Source organism: Garra rufa, chromosome 16, assembly GCF_049309525.1.
Source record: "Garra rufa chromosome 16, GarRuf1.0, whole genome shotgun sequence".
Lineage (NCBI taxonomy): Eukaryota > Metazoa > Chordata > Actinopteri > Cypriniformes > Cyprinidae > Garra > Garra rufa.
Window position 1 is genome coordinate 41,039,973 of NC_133376.1, and position 15,054 is coordinate 41,055,026.

Here is a 15,054-nt window from a genome sequence, read left to right on the forward strand (position 1 = left end):
AGGTTTAAACTCAAAATTGCAATGAAAAAAAAAGTCGGAATTTTGTTTATATCTTGCAATTTGGACTTTTTTGCTCTGAATTTCTGAGTTTACATCTTGCAATTGTTTTTTTGTTTCTGTTGAAGAATAATAAAAAAAAGTTTGTTGCAACTTTTTTTTTCTCACAATTGAGACATTTTTCTTATATATAACTCTACAACTCTGAGAAAAGTAAAGAAACATAATTGTGAGGAAAAAAGTTATAAACTCTCAAATACCCTTTTTATTCTTTTTATTCTGTTTTAAAAATTGCAAGATGTAAACCAGAATGTCAAAAAAAAAACATAATTCTGTTTCTGTCTTGCAGTTGAGAAATGTCAGAAAAAAGCTTGATTTGTGACAAAAAGTTGCAGTTATCTGTTTTTCTTTGTTATTCTGTGGCGGAAATGATCTTCCAAATAATCCAAATAAATGAAAATAGCATTGCCTTAATGCTGATTTAAATACAAAAATAAAACAACAACATTGTACTACACTGATGAGAATCTAATAAATCAACATTAATCAAACATAAAGAATCCAGACATATTAGAGCAATCAGTGTTTGTGGTGAAATTGCATGCAAATAATGTTACAATGCAAAAAAAAAAGTCTTTATTTTCTTTATGCATAATATATTTATAGGCCTATCTTTTCATTTTTAGTTTGTGACCCAAACATGTTTTTATGAGATTCATGCAAATCTGAAATATTCCTGGAATGGAGTTGATGTAAACAGGTGAGTGTCAGTAACACAGGCATGTTTCAGCAAGCAGCGACTCTCATTCATTCCACAAAACCTGCCCTGCGGCCTTATGTTTCCTTTTATTATTTAATGTTAATTGTGTGATTATTAGAGAACTGGCTTCTCTTCTATTGATTACACTGATGAAACTAATGATGAGGCACAGAAGTTGTAAATATAGATTATTGGAGTATGTTTTACAAGAAAAAGCCATTTCAGTTTTTCTATTTGAAAATGTATGTTTAGTTAACTTTTCAATGTAGATCATTTTAGATTTTAAAAAATGACACTCATTGTTATTTCATTACACATCAGCTGTAATAACAACAAACAGACAATTCCATTTTTTTTTCAAAAATGGCATTTATTTAAAAAAAGAACAAGAAAAGAGGGAAAAAAGTCACAATGTTACCTGTGCCGTTTCTGCACAAACAGTGAGATATAAAATAACAGAACGTCTCTTCAAAGCTTTAAAGTCAACCTGAAACAGCAGTTCAACACATTCTACATCTGTAATGTACGGAAGATCATTTCCGCCACAGAATAACAAAGAAAAACAGAAAACTGAAACTTTGTGTCACAATTCAAGCTTTTTTTCTCACATTTCAAAACTGCAAGACAGAAACAGAATTTTGGTGTTTTTTTGACATTCTGAGTTTACATCTTGCAATTTTTAAAAACAAATTTACTACAGAAGAAAAAAATAAATAAAAAGGGTATTTGAGAGTTTATAACTTTTTTCCTCACAATTACAAGACAATTATTTCAATGTTTCAGACTTTCCTCAGAGTTGTTATAAGAAAAATGTCTCAATTGTGAGAAAAAAAGTTGAAACAAACTTTATTTATTTTTTTATTCTTCAACAGAAACAAAAATAAAAAACAATTGCAAGATGTAAACTCAGAAATTCAGAGCAAAAAAGTCCAAATTGCAAGATATAAACAAAATTCTGCCTTTTTTCATTGCAATTTTGAGTTTTTACCTTAGAATTGTAATGAAATGCAAGTTTTTTTTTGTTTTTACTACGGAAGAAAAAAAATAAAAAGGGTAATTTAGAGAGTTTATAATTTCAATTTAATTACAATTACGACTATTTTCCTCAGAATTGCAAGTTTATATCTCAATTCTGAGTTATATATAAGAAATATGAAAGAAAAATATCTAAATTGTAAGAAACAAAAAAAAATTGCAAGACGTAAACTCAGAAAATCAGAGAAAAAAAAGTCCAAATTGCGAGATAAACAAAATTCTGCCTTTTTTCATTGCAATTTTGAGTTTATGCCTTAGAATTGTAATGAAATGTAAGTTTTTTTTTGTTTTTACTACGGAAGAAAAAAAATAAAAAGGGTAATTTAGAGTTTATAATTTCTCAATTACGACTATTTTCCTCAGAATTGCAAGTTTATATCTCAATTCCGAGTTATAAGAAATATGAAAGAAAAATGTCTAAATTGTAAGAAAAAGTTTACAAACTTTACTTTTTTTATTCTTTGACAGAAACAAAAAAACAATTGCAAGATGTAAACTCAGAAACTCAGAGCAAAAAAGTCCAAACTGCAAGATATAAACAATATTCTGACTTTTTTTTTCATTGCAATTTTGAGTTTATACCTTAGAATTCTGTGCAAAAGTCAGAAATGTTAGACAAAAGTCACAAGTTGCTTGTTTAATTGTATATTCTGTGACACAAACAGACTTCCAGAGTAATGTGTAACAGACAAGAGTAGGATAAGACTTGCTTTTATCCGTCAGAAATCGATTTGAAGGTGAAAAAGTACTTAATTAAAGATTATAAGTCTTATTTCTTCTTTGTATAACGTGCACATGAATCACGGTAAATTAAATGTCAGTTGAGTTTCACGTTGACTTTAATCTCTCGAGTGTTTATGAGCTCAGAGCCACCGATTCTCCATTAGTTTTGCAGAGATTTATAGCATCTCACCATCTTGCCTTTATGTTTCCAGAATGTACATCTTAACCGATGAATATGAGCTAGTCTACATCTAAAACAAACATGATCTGCGTTTCATTTGCATGTTGATAGTTAGCTGATAAATGGTTACTCCATACGTGGTTAAAAGAAACATACTTTGAGGGAAATGTCTGGGTTTCTCAAGATGCTGAACGCATGACTATGAAATTAAATCAAATCAACAGAATCAGCTTCAGTCTACGATAATAAATAAACTCTGAATAAAAAAAGAGAAAGACATCAGTGTGGTAAAGCTGAAGACTAACTGGGAGACAAACATCAAGCAGCAGAAAAACAATCCGACGTCACCAGTGTTTCTGTTCGACCACCTGAATCACAGAGCGCCAAATGAGGAAAAACAACACAAAAGAACGTCTATCTGAGGTCAGACCGATCTAAAACGAACAAAATTATTGCACTGGTTTCCTGCATCTAATCAATGGGCGGCAATATAAATAAAAACAATCATGTCAGAGTAAAACCGACTGCGGTAACAGTATCACAGCGGCGCTGCATCGAGGGAAAAGAGTCCAGACCGCGCTTTACCACTGCTGCCAACTGAAGTCGTCGTTCGAGCCGAACACCAGGAAGAAGCCCAGGATGGTGGCGAAGATCACGATGTTCCCCGTCAGAACCAGAGCGCAGGCTCCCCAGGCGATCTGTGGACATCAATTATTCAGTCAACCGTCTGGAAACCAGCATCTGATCAATTAGCCTTTTTCACACTTCCGTGTTTCTGGCTTCCGGATTGGCGCTCGCAGGGTAAAAGTTTTTCCGGTGACAGCAGCGGCCGTACTTAACACGCGTAAATTCGGGAAGTTAAGTCTATTTTTACAAAATAGATACTATGATATATACCGGGGTTTTACTCTAAAAATAGCAAACATTTTTTCTAAAATTTTGTGTCAGATTCTGGTCATCACATAGACTATGTTTAATTAATTATGAATGTTAGCACTTATAATACAGCACAGTTTTGAGTTTTGCCGTTCTGTCTATTTGGTGCTGGCTGTGCATTATGAGTCTTCACATCATTTTTTTCGAGATTATTAATGTTGTTATTATTATTATTATTAAAGTAATATTGTATTTTCTACTTGCTCTCATTTGCATTATTCATTTTACGGTGTAAATGTACGTTGCATAATGTGCCCAGGGATATACATAATAAAATAATATAATACTAAACAAGACAAGACTCCGAATAATGGCTTTATTCGCTTTGGATCTGGATTACGTTGCTGTATTGAGTTTATGCATCATCCGGACTCAGAATTGTTTAATTTAATCTTGGGAAAATGTGCATTTGGATATAAATGCTGTCAAATGCTGTCATAATTGACCATGATGTAGTGATTCGAGGGAAATGACTGAGTAAATTGAGAAAATACGCTTAAATATACCAGAGATTGAGAACAGAAACTATAGCTGGCGCTATGTCGCGCATATTATATTGAGGAGTCAGTGGTCCGAGTGGCCATATAAATCACAAACAAGTAAAAATGTTGTTTCTTTGTTGATTATATAACAACAACTTGGAAAACAGACAAAACTGAAAATGTAAAAGGCATTATTTAAGACAAGAGCATATTAATATAATAGGCGCAGACCTGTAGCGGAACTGACTTTACCCTGCGCTGACGTCATTTCCGATTTTTGTGAAAAAGGCTTATTCTCATGCTCTTCAACAGTGTTGCAGAAAGTTACTTTTAAAAGACATGCGTTACAATATTGAGTTACTCCCTAAAATGTAACTAATTACGTACTTAGTTAAGCTTCTTATGGAAAGTAATGCGTTTTGTTACTTTTGCGTTACTTTTTTAATCTGGGCAGGGCTTGCTTGTTTGTTTTTAATATAAAAAGTTGTATTTTTGTCAAATGTAAAAGCCTTTTCACAGCAAAAGCCTCAGGTTTAGAGAAAAGTAAATCTCCGTCTGTACAGTAGACCACAGAAGAACAAATGTCAACTCTTCAGCAATAAAAAAAGAAAACAAATGATCATCTTTAGTAGTTTCTGCTTATTAGTATGGATGAATTGGATCATCGAAGATCGGCAGCAAAGACATCGGTTAATAAAATGGGATTAAATACATAAAGGATATTTGTGACCCTGGACCACAAAACCAGTCTTAAGTCGCTGGGGTATATTTGTAGCAATAGCCAAAAATACATTGTATGGGTCAAAATTATCGATTTTTCTTTTATGCCATATGAATTAATGCATGTTCACATTTATTCTAGAACTAAAGTAACATCTTACTCATAATTTCTCTCAACATGGGGACAGGAGAGCTTTTAATCAATAAATGGGAGAAAGTAAAACTCAGATATTTTCTTGTCAATTAAAAAGTAATGCGTTACTTGTAATGCGTTTGCCTCAACACTGGTGTGATCAAATCAATAAATGTGGTTTTGACACTCTTTAAATAAATTATTTATCCAAAAATCAACATGTGCTCATACTCATAGGCCATCCAAGATTAGGATGAGTTTGTTTCTTTATCAGCTCTATCACTGTCTCCCCAATGGATCCTCTGGAGTGAATGGGTGCCGTCAGAATGAGAGTCCAAACAGCTGATAAAAACATCACAATAATCCACAAGTAATCCCCACCACTCCAGTCCATCAGTTAACATCTGGAGAAGACAAAAGCTGAAACAAATCCATCATCAAGACATCCGTCTTCCTCCAGTGAAATCTGCACAGATCCAGCACAGACTAAAATAGCTCTAAACAAATATCTGACTGGATTTTGATGTGAGAGACAACAGGAGATGGACTTTATTATGGATTATGGACTCGTATTTTAGTTAAAAACATCTTAATGATAGATTTATTTCGGATTTTGTCTTCTCAAAATGTTAACTGATGGACTGGAGTGGTGTGGGTTACTTGTGGATTATTGTGTTGTTTTTATCTCATTCTGACGGCACCCATTCACTGCAGAGGATCCATTGGTGAGACACTGATGGAATGACACATTTCTACAAATCTGATGAAAAAAACAAACAGTGTTCAATACAGATACTGTAAAGTAAAACTTTGAAGGACTTTTCAAGCACTACTTTTATGATGTTTTCTACTGTTTACTAAAAAAAAAAAAAAAGACCAATTGCAAAAGCGCTCCAAAGTCCCAAAAAAAGCTTAGCGAACTCGTTCTGAAGTTCCAATCTAAACAAAATGATTCACAAACGTGCTCCGAAGTCCCAAACTGAATCAAATGACTTGCGATACAAAGTTCTGATGTGAATCAAACAATTTGTGATCCACGCTCCAAAGTTCTGATCTGAATCAAATGATTTGCGATACGTGGTTCGATTGGAGCGCTTCAAAACAGTGAATCATGTTGTGATGCAATGGGTTTTAAAATCATTACAAGCGAAGTCGAAATTCGAAAATGTACAACTCTTTTAATTTGATCTGGTTTTTGCTAGTAAATCACTTGAAATGAAAAGAAGTCATGAGTTTGAATCAATCAGAGTGGTTCCAGTTTAAATGACTCATTCGATTCGGTTTATTTGTTCCTCTTTTTGCGTCTTCACCCATGTTTACACGACACTCAGTCCTACCAAAGTCCACTTCCAGAACAAAAATTGTCATCCAAGATGTTTGTGACTTTCTTTCTTCAGTTGATAAGAAATTATGTTACTTAAAGGATTAGTTCACTTTGATAACAGATAATGTACTCACCCCCTTGTCATCCAAGGTGTTCATGTCTTTCTTTCCTCAGTCGTAAAGAAATTGTGTTTTTTTTTTTTTTTGAGGAAAACATTTCAGGATTTCTCTCTTTATAATGGATATGGATGGCGCCCCGAAGTTTGAACTTCCGAAATGCAGTTTAAATGCAGCTTCAAAAGGCTCTAAACGATCCCAGCTGAGGAGGAAGGGTCTTATCTAGTGAAACGATCGGTTATTTTCTAAACAAATTGACAATTTATACACTTTTTAACCTCAAATGCTCATCTTGTCTCATCTCTGCGCAGCGCATGTGAAGTCTGTGTGATTGGGGTAAACACAGTTAGGGTACGTCTAAAAACTCCCATCTCATTTTCTTCCCTAACTTCAAAATTACCTTAGATCGCTGCAAAAGTACCGACATAGTGTTTACAAAGTGAACATACAAAGAAACTCAAACTCCCTTTACAAACAAAGGTAAAAACAGCATTATAGGACGATTATGACATTGAAGACATAAACGAGATGGGAGTTTTTAGACGTACCCTAACTGCATTGACCCGGATTCTACTGACTATACATTCACTGCACAGAGACGAGACAAGACAAGCATTTGAGGTTAAAAAGTATATAAATTGTCAATTAGTTTCGAAAATAACCGATCGTTTCACTAGATAAAACCTTTCCTCCTCGGCTGGGATCGTTTAGAGCCTTTTGAAGCTGCATTTAAACTGCATTTCGGAAGTTCAAACTTCGGGGCGCCATCAATATCCATTATAACGAGAGAGATCCTGAAATGTTTTTTCCTCAAAAAAACACAATTTCTTTACGACTGAGGAAAGAAAGACATGAACATCTTGGATGACAAGGGGGTGAGTGCATTATCTGTAATGAAAGTGAACTAATCCTTTAAGGAATAAAAAAATCTGAACTGATCTCTATATAATGAGATCACTGCAGAAGTACTGACCCGGTGTTTACAAAGTGAACGTGCAAAGAAGATCAAACGCCTTTTACAAAAAAAGGTAAAACAACGATGTAGGGCGATTTTGACTTACAAGAAGAAAATGAGATGGGAGTTTTTCACCATAACCCAACTGTATTGAAAAAAAAAACAGTTCACACAGACTTAGACAAGATGGGCATTTGAGGTTAAAAGGTATATAAACTGTCAATTTGTTTTGAAAATTGCTTTGATCGTTTAAAGCTGCATTTAAACTGCATATTGGACGTTCAAACTTGGGGCACCATTGAAATCTATTAGATGGAGACCATTCCTGAAATGTTTTCCTCAAGAAACAAAATTTCTTATCGACTAAAGAAAGAAAGACATGAACATCTTGGATGACAAGGGGGTGAGTACATTATCTGTACGTTTTTGTTACGGAAGTGGACTTCCCCTTTAAAGGGGTCATCCGATGCCCGTTTTCCACAAGTTAATATGATGCTTTAGGGTCCAAATGAAAAGTTTGTAATATACTTTAATTAAAAATTCTCTATGGTAGTGTAAAAAAACCCCACTAATTTTACCTGGTAAAAAATGGCTCTGTTCTCAGCAAGCGATATCAGTACCTGGCCCTTTAAATGAAATGAACCTCTGCTCACCCCGCCCTTCAGTTCTGTGGGGCGTGTCATTACAGAGCACATGAGGTGTTGCCTAGACAACAGTTGGGACAAGATGCAACTTGCCTTTAACTAAAGGCAAATTGGCAAACTGCATGAAAGGATATGTGCTTATTAAAAATAGATACATTGTCTTTCTATAATTCAAGCACTTTTGAAGTACCTCTCCAGAAATATTGCTATTTTCAAGGGTTTTCCAAGCCTTAAATTTCAAAAAGGTCAAATTCAAGCACGTTGAACCAACTCTAATCAGTTCCTCAATGAAATCGAATCCTACATTCAGTTCTGCTGAACGTGCAGTTTGACTTCTGCTTGCGGTGAACATTGTGTGGTGTTGACTTTAGCAGGCCGGGTTGATATTTACCACACTAGCGCGGGCGAATATGATGGGCAGCCCGAAGGCCGACACCACGATCCCCGTGGTCAGGAATATGGCCAGCTCTTTGCAGGCGTTACTGGCCGAGTCTGTGTCGTCCACCACGCGCCGAGAGATGCAGTACGGGATGGGCGACAGGATGTAGAAGAAGAGCAGGAACAGAGGCCAGTACTCACTGCACACAAACACAGCGTTAACAGACGAACCACACACACATACTGTACAGCCGCGACACACACACGAGGATCAGACACTCACTTATAGACGGGCAGAGCACAGCCCAGCATGAGGAACATCAGACCGATCGCTCCTCCAAACGACAGGCTGATCAGAGCTGGAAATACAACACTTCACGTCAGTCCAGTACAAATCACATTAAAACACACACATGTGACCCTGGACCACAAAACCAGTCATAAGGTTAAATTTTACAAAACTGAGATGTATACATAATATGAAAGCTCAGTAAATAAGCTTTCTATTGATGCATGGTTTATTAGGATAGGACAATATTTGGCCGAGATACATCTATTTGAAAATCTGGAATCTGAGGGTGCAAAAAAAACTCAAAATACTGAGAAAATCACCTTTAAAGTTGTCCAAATTAGGTTCTTAACAATGCATATTACTAATCAAAAATTACATTTTGATACATTTACAGTAGGAATTTTACAAAAAAATCTTCATGGAACATGATCTTTACTTAATTTCCTAATGATTTTTGGCATAAAAGAAAAATCAATAATTTTGACCCATGCAATGTATTTTTGGCTATTGCTACAAACATACCCCAGCGACTTAAGACTGGTTTTGTGCTCCAGGGTCACAAATGTGAGATATGATATCTAAATTAATGAGCTTTCCACTGATGTCTGGTTTGTTAGGATAGGACTATATTTGGCTGAGATACAACTATTTGAAAATCTGGAATCTGAGGGTGCAAAAAATCTAAATAGAGAAAATCAACCTTAAAGTTGTCCACATGAAGTTCTTAGCAATGCATATTACTCATCAAGAATTAAGTTTTGATATATTTACAAATAAATACATATTTTAGCTTAAAATGGCATAATAATATGTGACCCTAGAACACAAAACCAGTCATAAGGGTCAATGTGAGATATGAAATCTAAATGAATAAGCTTTCCGTTGATGTATGGTTCGATAGGATACGACAATATTTGAAAATCTGCAATCTGAGGGTGCAAATAAAATCTAAATATTATGAAAATCATCTTTAAAGTTGTCCAAATGAAGTTCTTAGCAATGCATATTACTAATCAAGAATTAAGTTTTATGGTAGGAAATTTACAAAATATCTTCATGGAACATGATCTTTACTTCATATTCTAATGATTTTTGGCATAAAAGACAAATCGATAATTTTGACCCATACCATGTGTTTTTAATTATTTTTAAATGTAATTTTTTTTGTATTTAATTAGGTTATTATTCAGTGTTACATTTCACAATTACACATACATTTTTGATCAAAGGTCAATCGTGGTTTTGATTAAATCCATCAAAAATGTAGCTAATTAAATAGAAACTTGTTTTATTTCAGCTAATTGCCAAGGCAACATTTCACTTTTTAATTTAGTTTATAGTTTAACTTGATGTACTAAAATAACTAAAACTCAAACAAAAAGTAATAAAATCTACATTAACATATTTAAAAAATGAAAACTAGAACATTTTTTTTTAATTCAGTGAAAATTAAAACTGGAAAACAGAAATAAACACAGATGCAATACATAAATACAAGCTAAAATAGTTAATCTTATGCTAAAATAACACAGATATCAGACTATTGCTTTTACTTTCACCTTTAATAAACCTAAGGAGAATTTGGCGAAATCATGTTATTTACAGTACACTAACAGCCAAAAGTTAAGGTTTTTAATGTTTTTTTTTTATCTCAAACCTGCATTTATTTGATCCAAAGTACAGCAAAAACTGTCAAATTCTGAAATATTTTTACTATTTAAAACTGTTTTCTTTTTGAATATATTTTAAAATGTAATTTATTCCTGTGTGTTCAAAGCTGAATTTTCAGCATGATTACTCCAGTCTTCAGTGTCACATGATCCTTCAGAAATCATTCTAATACACTGATTTGCTGCTCAAAAAATATTTATTATTATTATTATTATTATTATTGTGTTGAAAACACTAAGTATCATTTTTGTCTGGGTTCTTTGATTAATAGAAAGTTAGGAAAGAACAGCATTAATCTAAAATAAAAAATACAAATCTTCTGTAACATTATAAATGTCTTTTGATCAATTTAAAACATTCTTACTAAATAAAAGTATTAATTTCTATGACTTTCTAAGCTTTTGAAGGATACAGTATAATGTTACATCTTTTTATTTCAGATAAATGCTGATTATTGGATCTTTCTATTTATCAAAGAATCCTCGAAAAATGTACTGATCTGTTTTAAATATTGATAATAATAATAATAAACGTTTGTTGAGCAGCAAATCAGTATATTAGAATGATTTCTGAAGGATCATGTGACACTGAAGACTGCAGTAATGATGCTGAAAATTCAGCTTTGATCGCAGAAATAAATTACATTTTAAAATATATTCAAACAGAAAGCAGTTATTTTAAATAGTAAAAAATATTTCACAATTGTACCATTTTTGCTGTATTCTGGATCAAATAAACGCAGGCTTGGTGAGCAGAAAAGACTTCTAAAACCTTAAAAATCAATTCAAAGCCTTTTGACTGGTAGTGTACATTCAAAGTGTTGCTATTATGACATACCTTCAATAAAAATACGTAAATGTTCACATGTCAGTGTAGAAGTCATTGAAATAATTTACTTTTCAGATGAAAGTCTTTTATTGGGACTCTGTTTTGTCATTGGTTACTCAATTATGTAACTAAATTGTCAAAATACAACACAATACAATAAGTAAAGTTTTAGCCAATATATGTTTCTTTCCCAGCAGTTAAGTTTGTGCTCTAACAGCTAAATTACCTAATTTTTATTTTTTTCAATAATAATAATACATTAGCTGATGCATGATCATCATTTGCAAAACTCATATACAAATACATTATAAGTTAAATAACGTCAAATTTTAAAATTACCTGATACTCCCAAGTTTGAGATATTAATTTGTTGAATTCCTGTATGTATGTGTGTATATATATATATTTATATATTTATATATATATATTTATATATATACATATATACGCGTGTGTATTGTTATGAAGGGTGTTTTCAAATGTCAGTGTTAATACCATTAAATAAACCATATAGCTATACACAGGTACATATATAAAGACAGCGATAACTATATATGTTTATCAATTTAAAACACAAAGAGATCTGTGGTGTTTGTGTTTCGATGAAGGATGTAAATCTGCGGCCGCTAATCAACAGCAAACGGCTTCCGCGTCATTATTACACACAAACAAACAAACACACCGCAAATACACACATTTACAGCCGCTTACCTTTGATTCCAGCCATTGTGCAGATTCATAAACACAATAATTCACAGGTTAAATAATTAAAGCTGAGGAAACTCCTAGCGCTTCTGATCCTCCGCACCGCTAGCGCTGCCTCACACTGCGCATGCGCCGGACAACACCACTTCCGGTGACCGCAAAACAACATTACAAACATTACGGACGACTGTAACAAACAGTATGTAATATGTGAAAATGACTAATGGATAGACTTTATCGACACATTTAATGAGCATATGTGTTAAACAAAAATAGATCAAATATTACATTACTAAAGGAATGCATATCAGTGAATTATTTCACTATGAAAATATTTTTGGTGTGTTAAATTGTACTTTTTTTTTTTAGATGGAAACCTTTTAATTGAAAATAAGTAGTCACAGAAAATAAAAATCTCTTGTCGCTGATTGGTCCGAAGTCGCATCTCTCAAACAGCTTTAAATATTGATGGCAAAGCATTAATAACTTTTATATACTGTACATACACATAGGGTGTCGTGTTCATAAACAATTAGTTGTTGTGTTAAACAAAAATAAAAATAAATAAATAAATAAATAAATAAATGAATGAATGAATAAATAAATAAATAATCATGCGTTTTCTGCGCAACACCGCGCGCCCTGCTGGACGAACCGGAAACCACCGACTGAATCTTTATTTATTTATTTTTAATTTATTATTATTATTTTTATTAATGCTAAGGTACCAAAGATAAAAGTCCACTGACTGAATTTTTTTTATTTATTATTTTTATTTATTTATTAATTTTTATTAATGCTAAGGTACCAAAGATAAAAGTCCACTGACTGATTTTTTTTTAATTATTTTAATTTATTTATTAATTTTTATTAATGCCAAGGTACCAAAGATAAAAGTCAACTGACTGAATCTTTATTTATTTATTTATTTATTTATTTATTTATTTATTTATTGTTTTTATATTTTTTTATTAATGCTAATGTACCAATGATAAAAGTCCACCGACTGAATCTTTATTTATTTATTTATTTATTTATTGTTTTTATTTATTTATTTTATTTTTATCAATGCCAAGGTACCAAAGATAAAAGTCCACTGACTGAATCTTTATTTATTTTTTTTATTTTTTTTTTATTATTAATGCTAAAGTACCAAAGATAAAAGTCCACCGACTGAATCTTTTATTTATTTATTTATTAATGAGGTACTAAAGATAAAAGTTCACCGACTGAAGCTTCGTTTATTTAGTTGTTTTATTAAGGCCAAGGTACCAAAGATAAAAGTCCATCGACTGAATCTTTTATTTATTTATTTATTTATTTATTTATTTATTTATTTATTTATTTATTTATTTATTTATTTATTTATGAGGTACTAAAGAAAGTCCACCGACTGAACCTTCCTTTATTTATTTATTTATTTATTTATTTATTTTAATAATGCCAAGGTGCCAAAGATAAAAGTCCACTCTCTGAATCTTTTTATTAATATTATTTAATTAATGCCAAAGTACCAAAGATAAAAGTCCATCGACTGAATCTTTATTCATTTATTATTATTATTATATATTATAAGTATTATAATAATAACACTAATATTATTATTATTATTATTATTATTATTATTATTATTATTATTATTATTATTATTATTGGCAAGGTACCAAAAATAAAAGTCCACCGACTGAATCTCCCGCGGTTCTTTTATTTTGTTTCCAGTGTCACCGGAAATGGTGTCCGTTTGTGTGTCGCGTCGCTGCTGAAGGTTCCGCGCTAAATACTCAATTATCTCAAAACATCAGGATTAAAGAGTAGAATTTAAATTATTATTATTCATTGTCATTATTTTTCTTTTCCAGTTGACGCTTCACGCTCTGGTCCAGTTGGTGGCGGTAATACACCATAAGTTAACTTGCCAACTGCCAAAAAAAACGATCCAAGAAGAAGACGAAGCAGGTTCGACGCTGAAATGGCAGCGGCGGTGGGATGCAGTACTCTGGAGTGTTTTCCTGAAAACGTTTTAATTGATATTTTATCTTATTTAAATGTGCGAGAACTCGTGCGCAACTCCAGGTAACGTTAAATCGGACTGTCATTAATAACCGTATTAGTTAAACGCGAGTGTAATTCAGTCAGTTACTGTGTTTTTATCAATTAAAATGTTTTTGAAAATTAATTTAGTGAATGATAATCATGTGGAACATCAATTCCGTGTGATTTTTACTGTCTCAGATATGACAGATTGTACAGATCCAGTGACATAGACGGAGATCAGACAGCCGGAAGTCAACAAACATAAACAAACAAAAGCAGAGATGATCATATTAACTCATATAATATGTGTTTTTTAGGGTTTGCAGGCGCTGGAAGCAGCTGGTGAGGGATCAGAGACTCTGGAGAACTGTTGATCTCTCCACATGGAAAAGGGTGAGACTTTTACTCTGACTTTTACCCTGATTTTACCTGTTTAACCCTCTGCTGTTCACTACTTAGGGGATTTCATGATACTAGATGATAGTCACCTCTGGATTATGCACCATTTATTATTACCATTTATTTCTGTATTTAAAAGTTTTCGTTTAAAAATACAGAAAAAAAGAGTAATATTGTGAAATATTATTGCAATTTAAAATAGTGGTTTTCTATTTTAATATACTTGAGAATAGAATTTATTCCTGTGATGCAAAGCTGAATTTTCAGCATCATTACTGCAGTCTTCAGTGTCACATGATCCTTCAGATATCATTCTGATTTATTATCAATGTTGGAAACGGTTGTGCTGCTCAATTTATATTTTTTTATTTATTTATTTTTAACCTGTGATACTTCTTTCAGGATTCTTTGATAAATAAAATGTTAAAAATAAAAGCATTTATTTAAAATATAAATCTTTTTTCACAGTATACACTGCTGTTTAAAGTTTTGGGGTCAGTAAATTTTTATTCTTTCTTTTTTTTTGCAAGAAATAAATACTTTTATTTAGCAAGGATATCTGAAATTGATTCAAAAAGTGATAGTCAAGATTTATATTGTTAGAAAAGATTTCTATTTCGAATAAATGCTGTTCTTTTGAACTTTTTATTCATCAAACAATCCTGAAAAAAATCTTAGGTTACAAAAAATATTAAGCAACCCAACCGTTTCCAACACTGACAATAAAAGTAATAAACCAGT

General features: G+C 32.3%; 2 protein-coding genes across 2 annotated transcripts in view; one reads left to right on the top strand and one right to left on the bottom strand.

Moving 5' to 3' along the window:
• Positions 1 to 1,606: 1,606 nt before the first annotated feature.
• On the bottom strand, positions 1,607 to 12,007 carry leprotl1 (leptin receptor overlapping transcript like 1). Its single transcript, XM_073820312.1, has 4 exons — positions 11,887 to 12,007; positions 8,668 to 8,743; positions 8,398 to 8,584; positions 1,607 to 3,394 (listed from the first exon to the last, which is right to left on the bottom strand). Exons 1-4 carry the CDS (start codon positions 11,900 to 11,902, stop codon positions 3,278 to 3,280), a joined length of 396 nt encoding a protein of 131 aa, XP_073676413.1. The 5' UTR covers positions 11,903 to 12,007; the 3' UTR covers positions 1,607 to 3,277.
• Positions 12,008 to 13,656: 1,649 nt separating this feature from the next.
• The window catches only part of LOC141288811 (F-box/LRR-repeat protein 12-like), a 6,622-nt gene continuing 5,224 nt past the window's right edge, over positions 13,657 to 15,054 (top strand). The window contains exons 1-2 of the mRNA XM_073820979.1: positions 13,657 to 13,953; positions 14,232 to 14,307. Coding sequence (XP_073677080.1) covers positions 13,850 to 13,953; positions 14,232 to 14,307 — 180 coding nt within the window. The 5' untranslated portion in view covers positions 13,657 to 13,849. The remainder of the gene's footprint in view (positions 13,954 to 14,231; positions 14,308 to 15,054) is intronic.

Excerpts from the sequence above, each read along its gene's own strand:
- leprotl1 (XM_073820312.1), bottom strand. Across the intron at positions 8,585-8,667 it reads TGTGCTCTGCCCGTCTATAA|TGAGTACTGGCCTCTGTTCC; the intron begins GTGAGTGTCTGA and ends GTTTGTGTGCAG. Across the intron at positions 3,395-8,397 it reads TATTCGCCCGCGCTAGTGTG|ATCGCCTGGGGAGCCTGCGC; the intron begins GTAAATATCAAC and ends TGATGTCCACAG.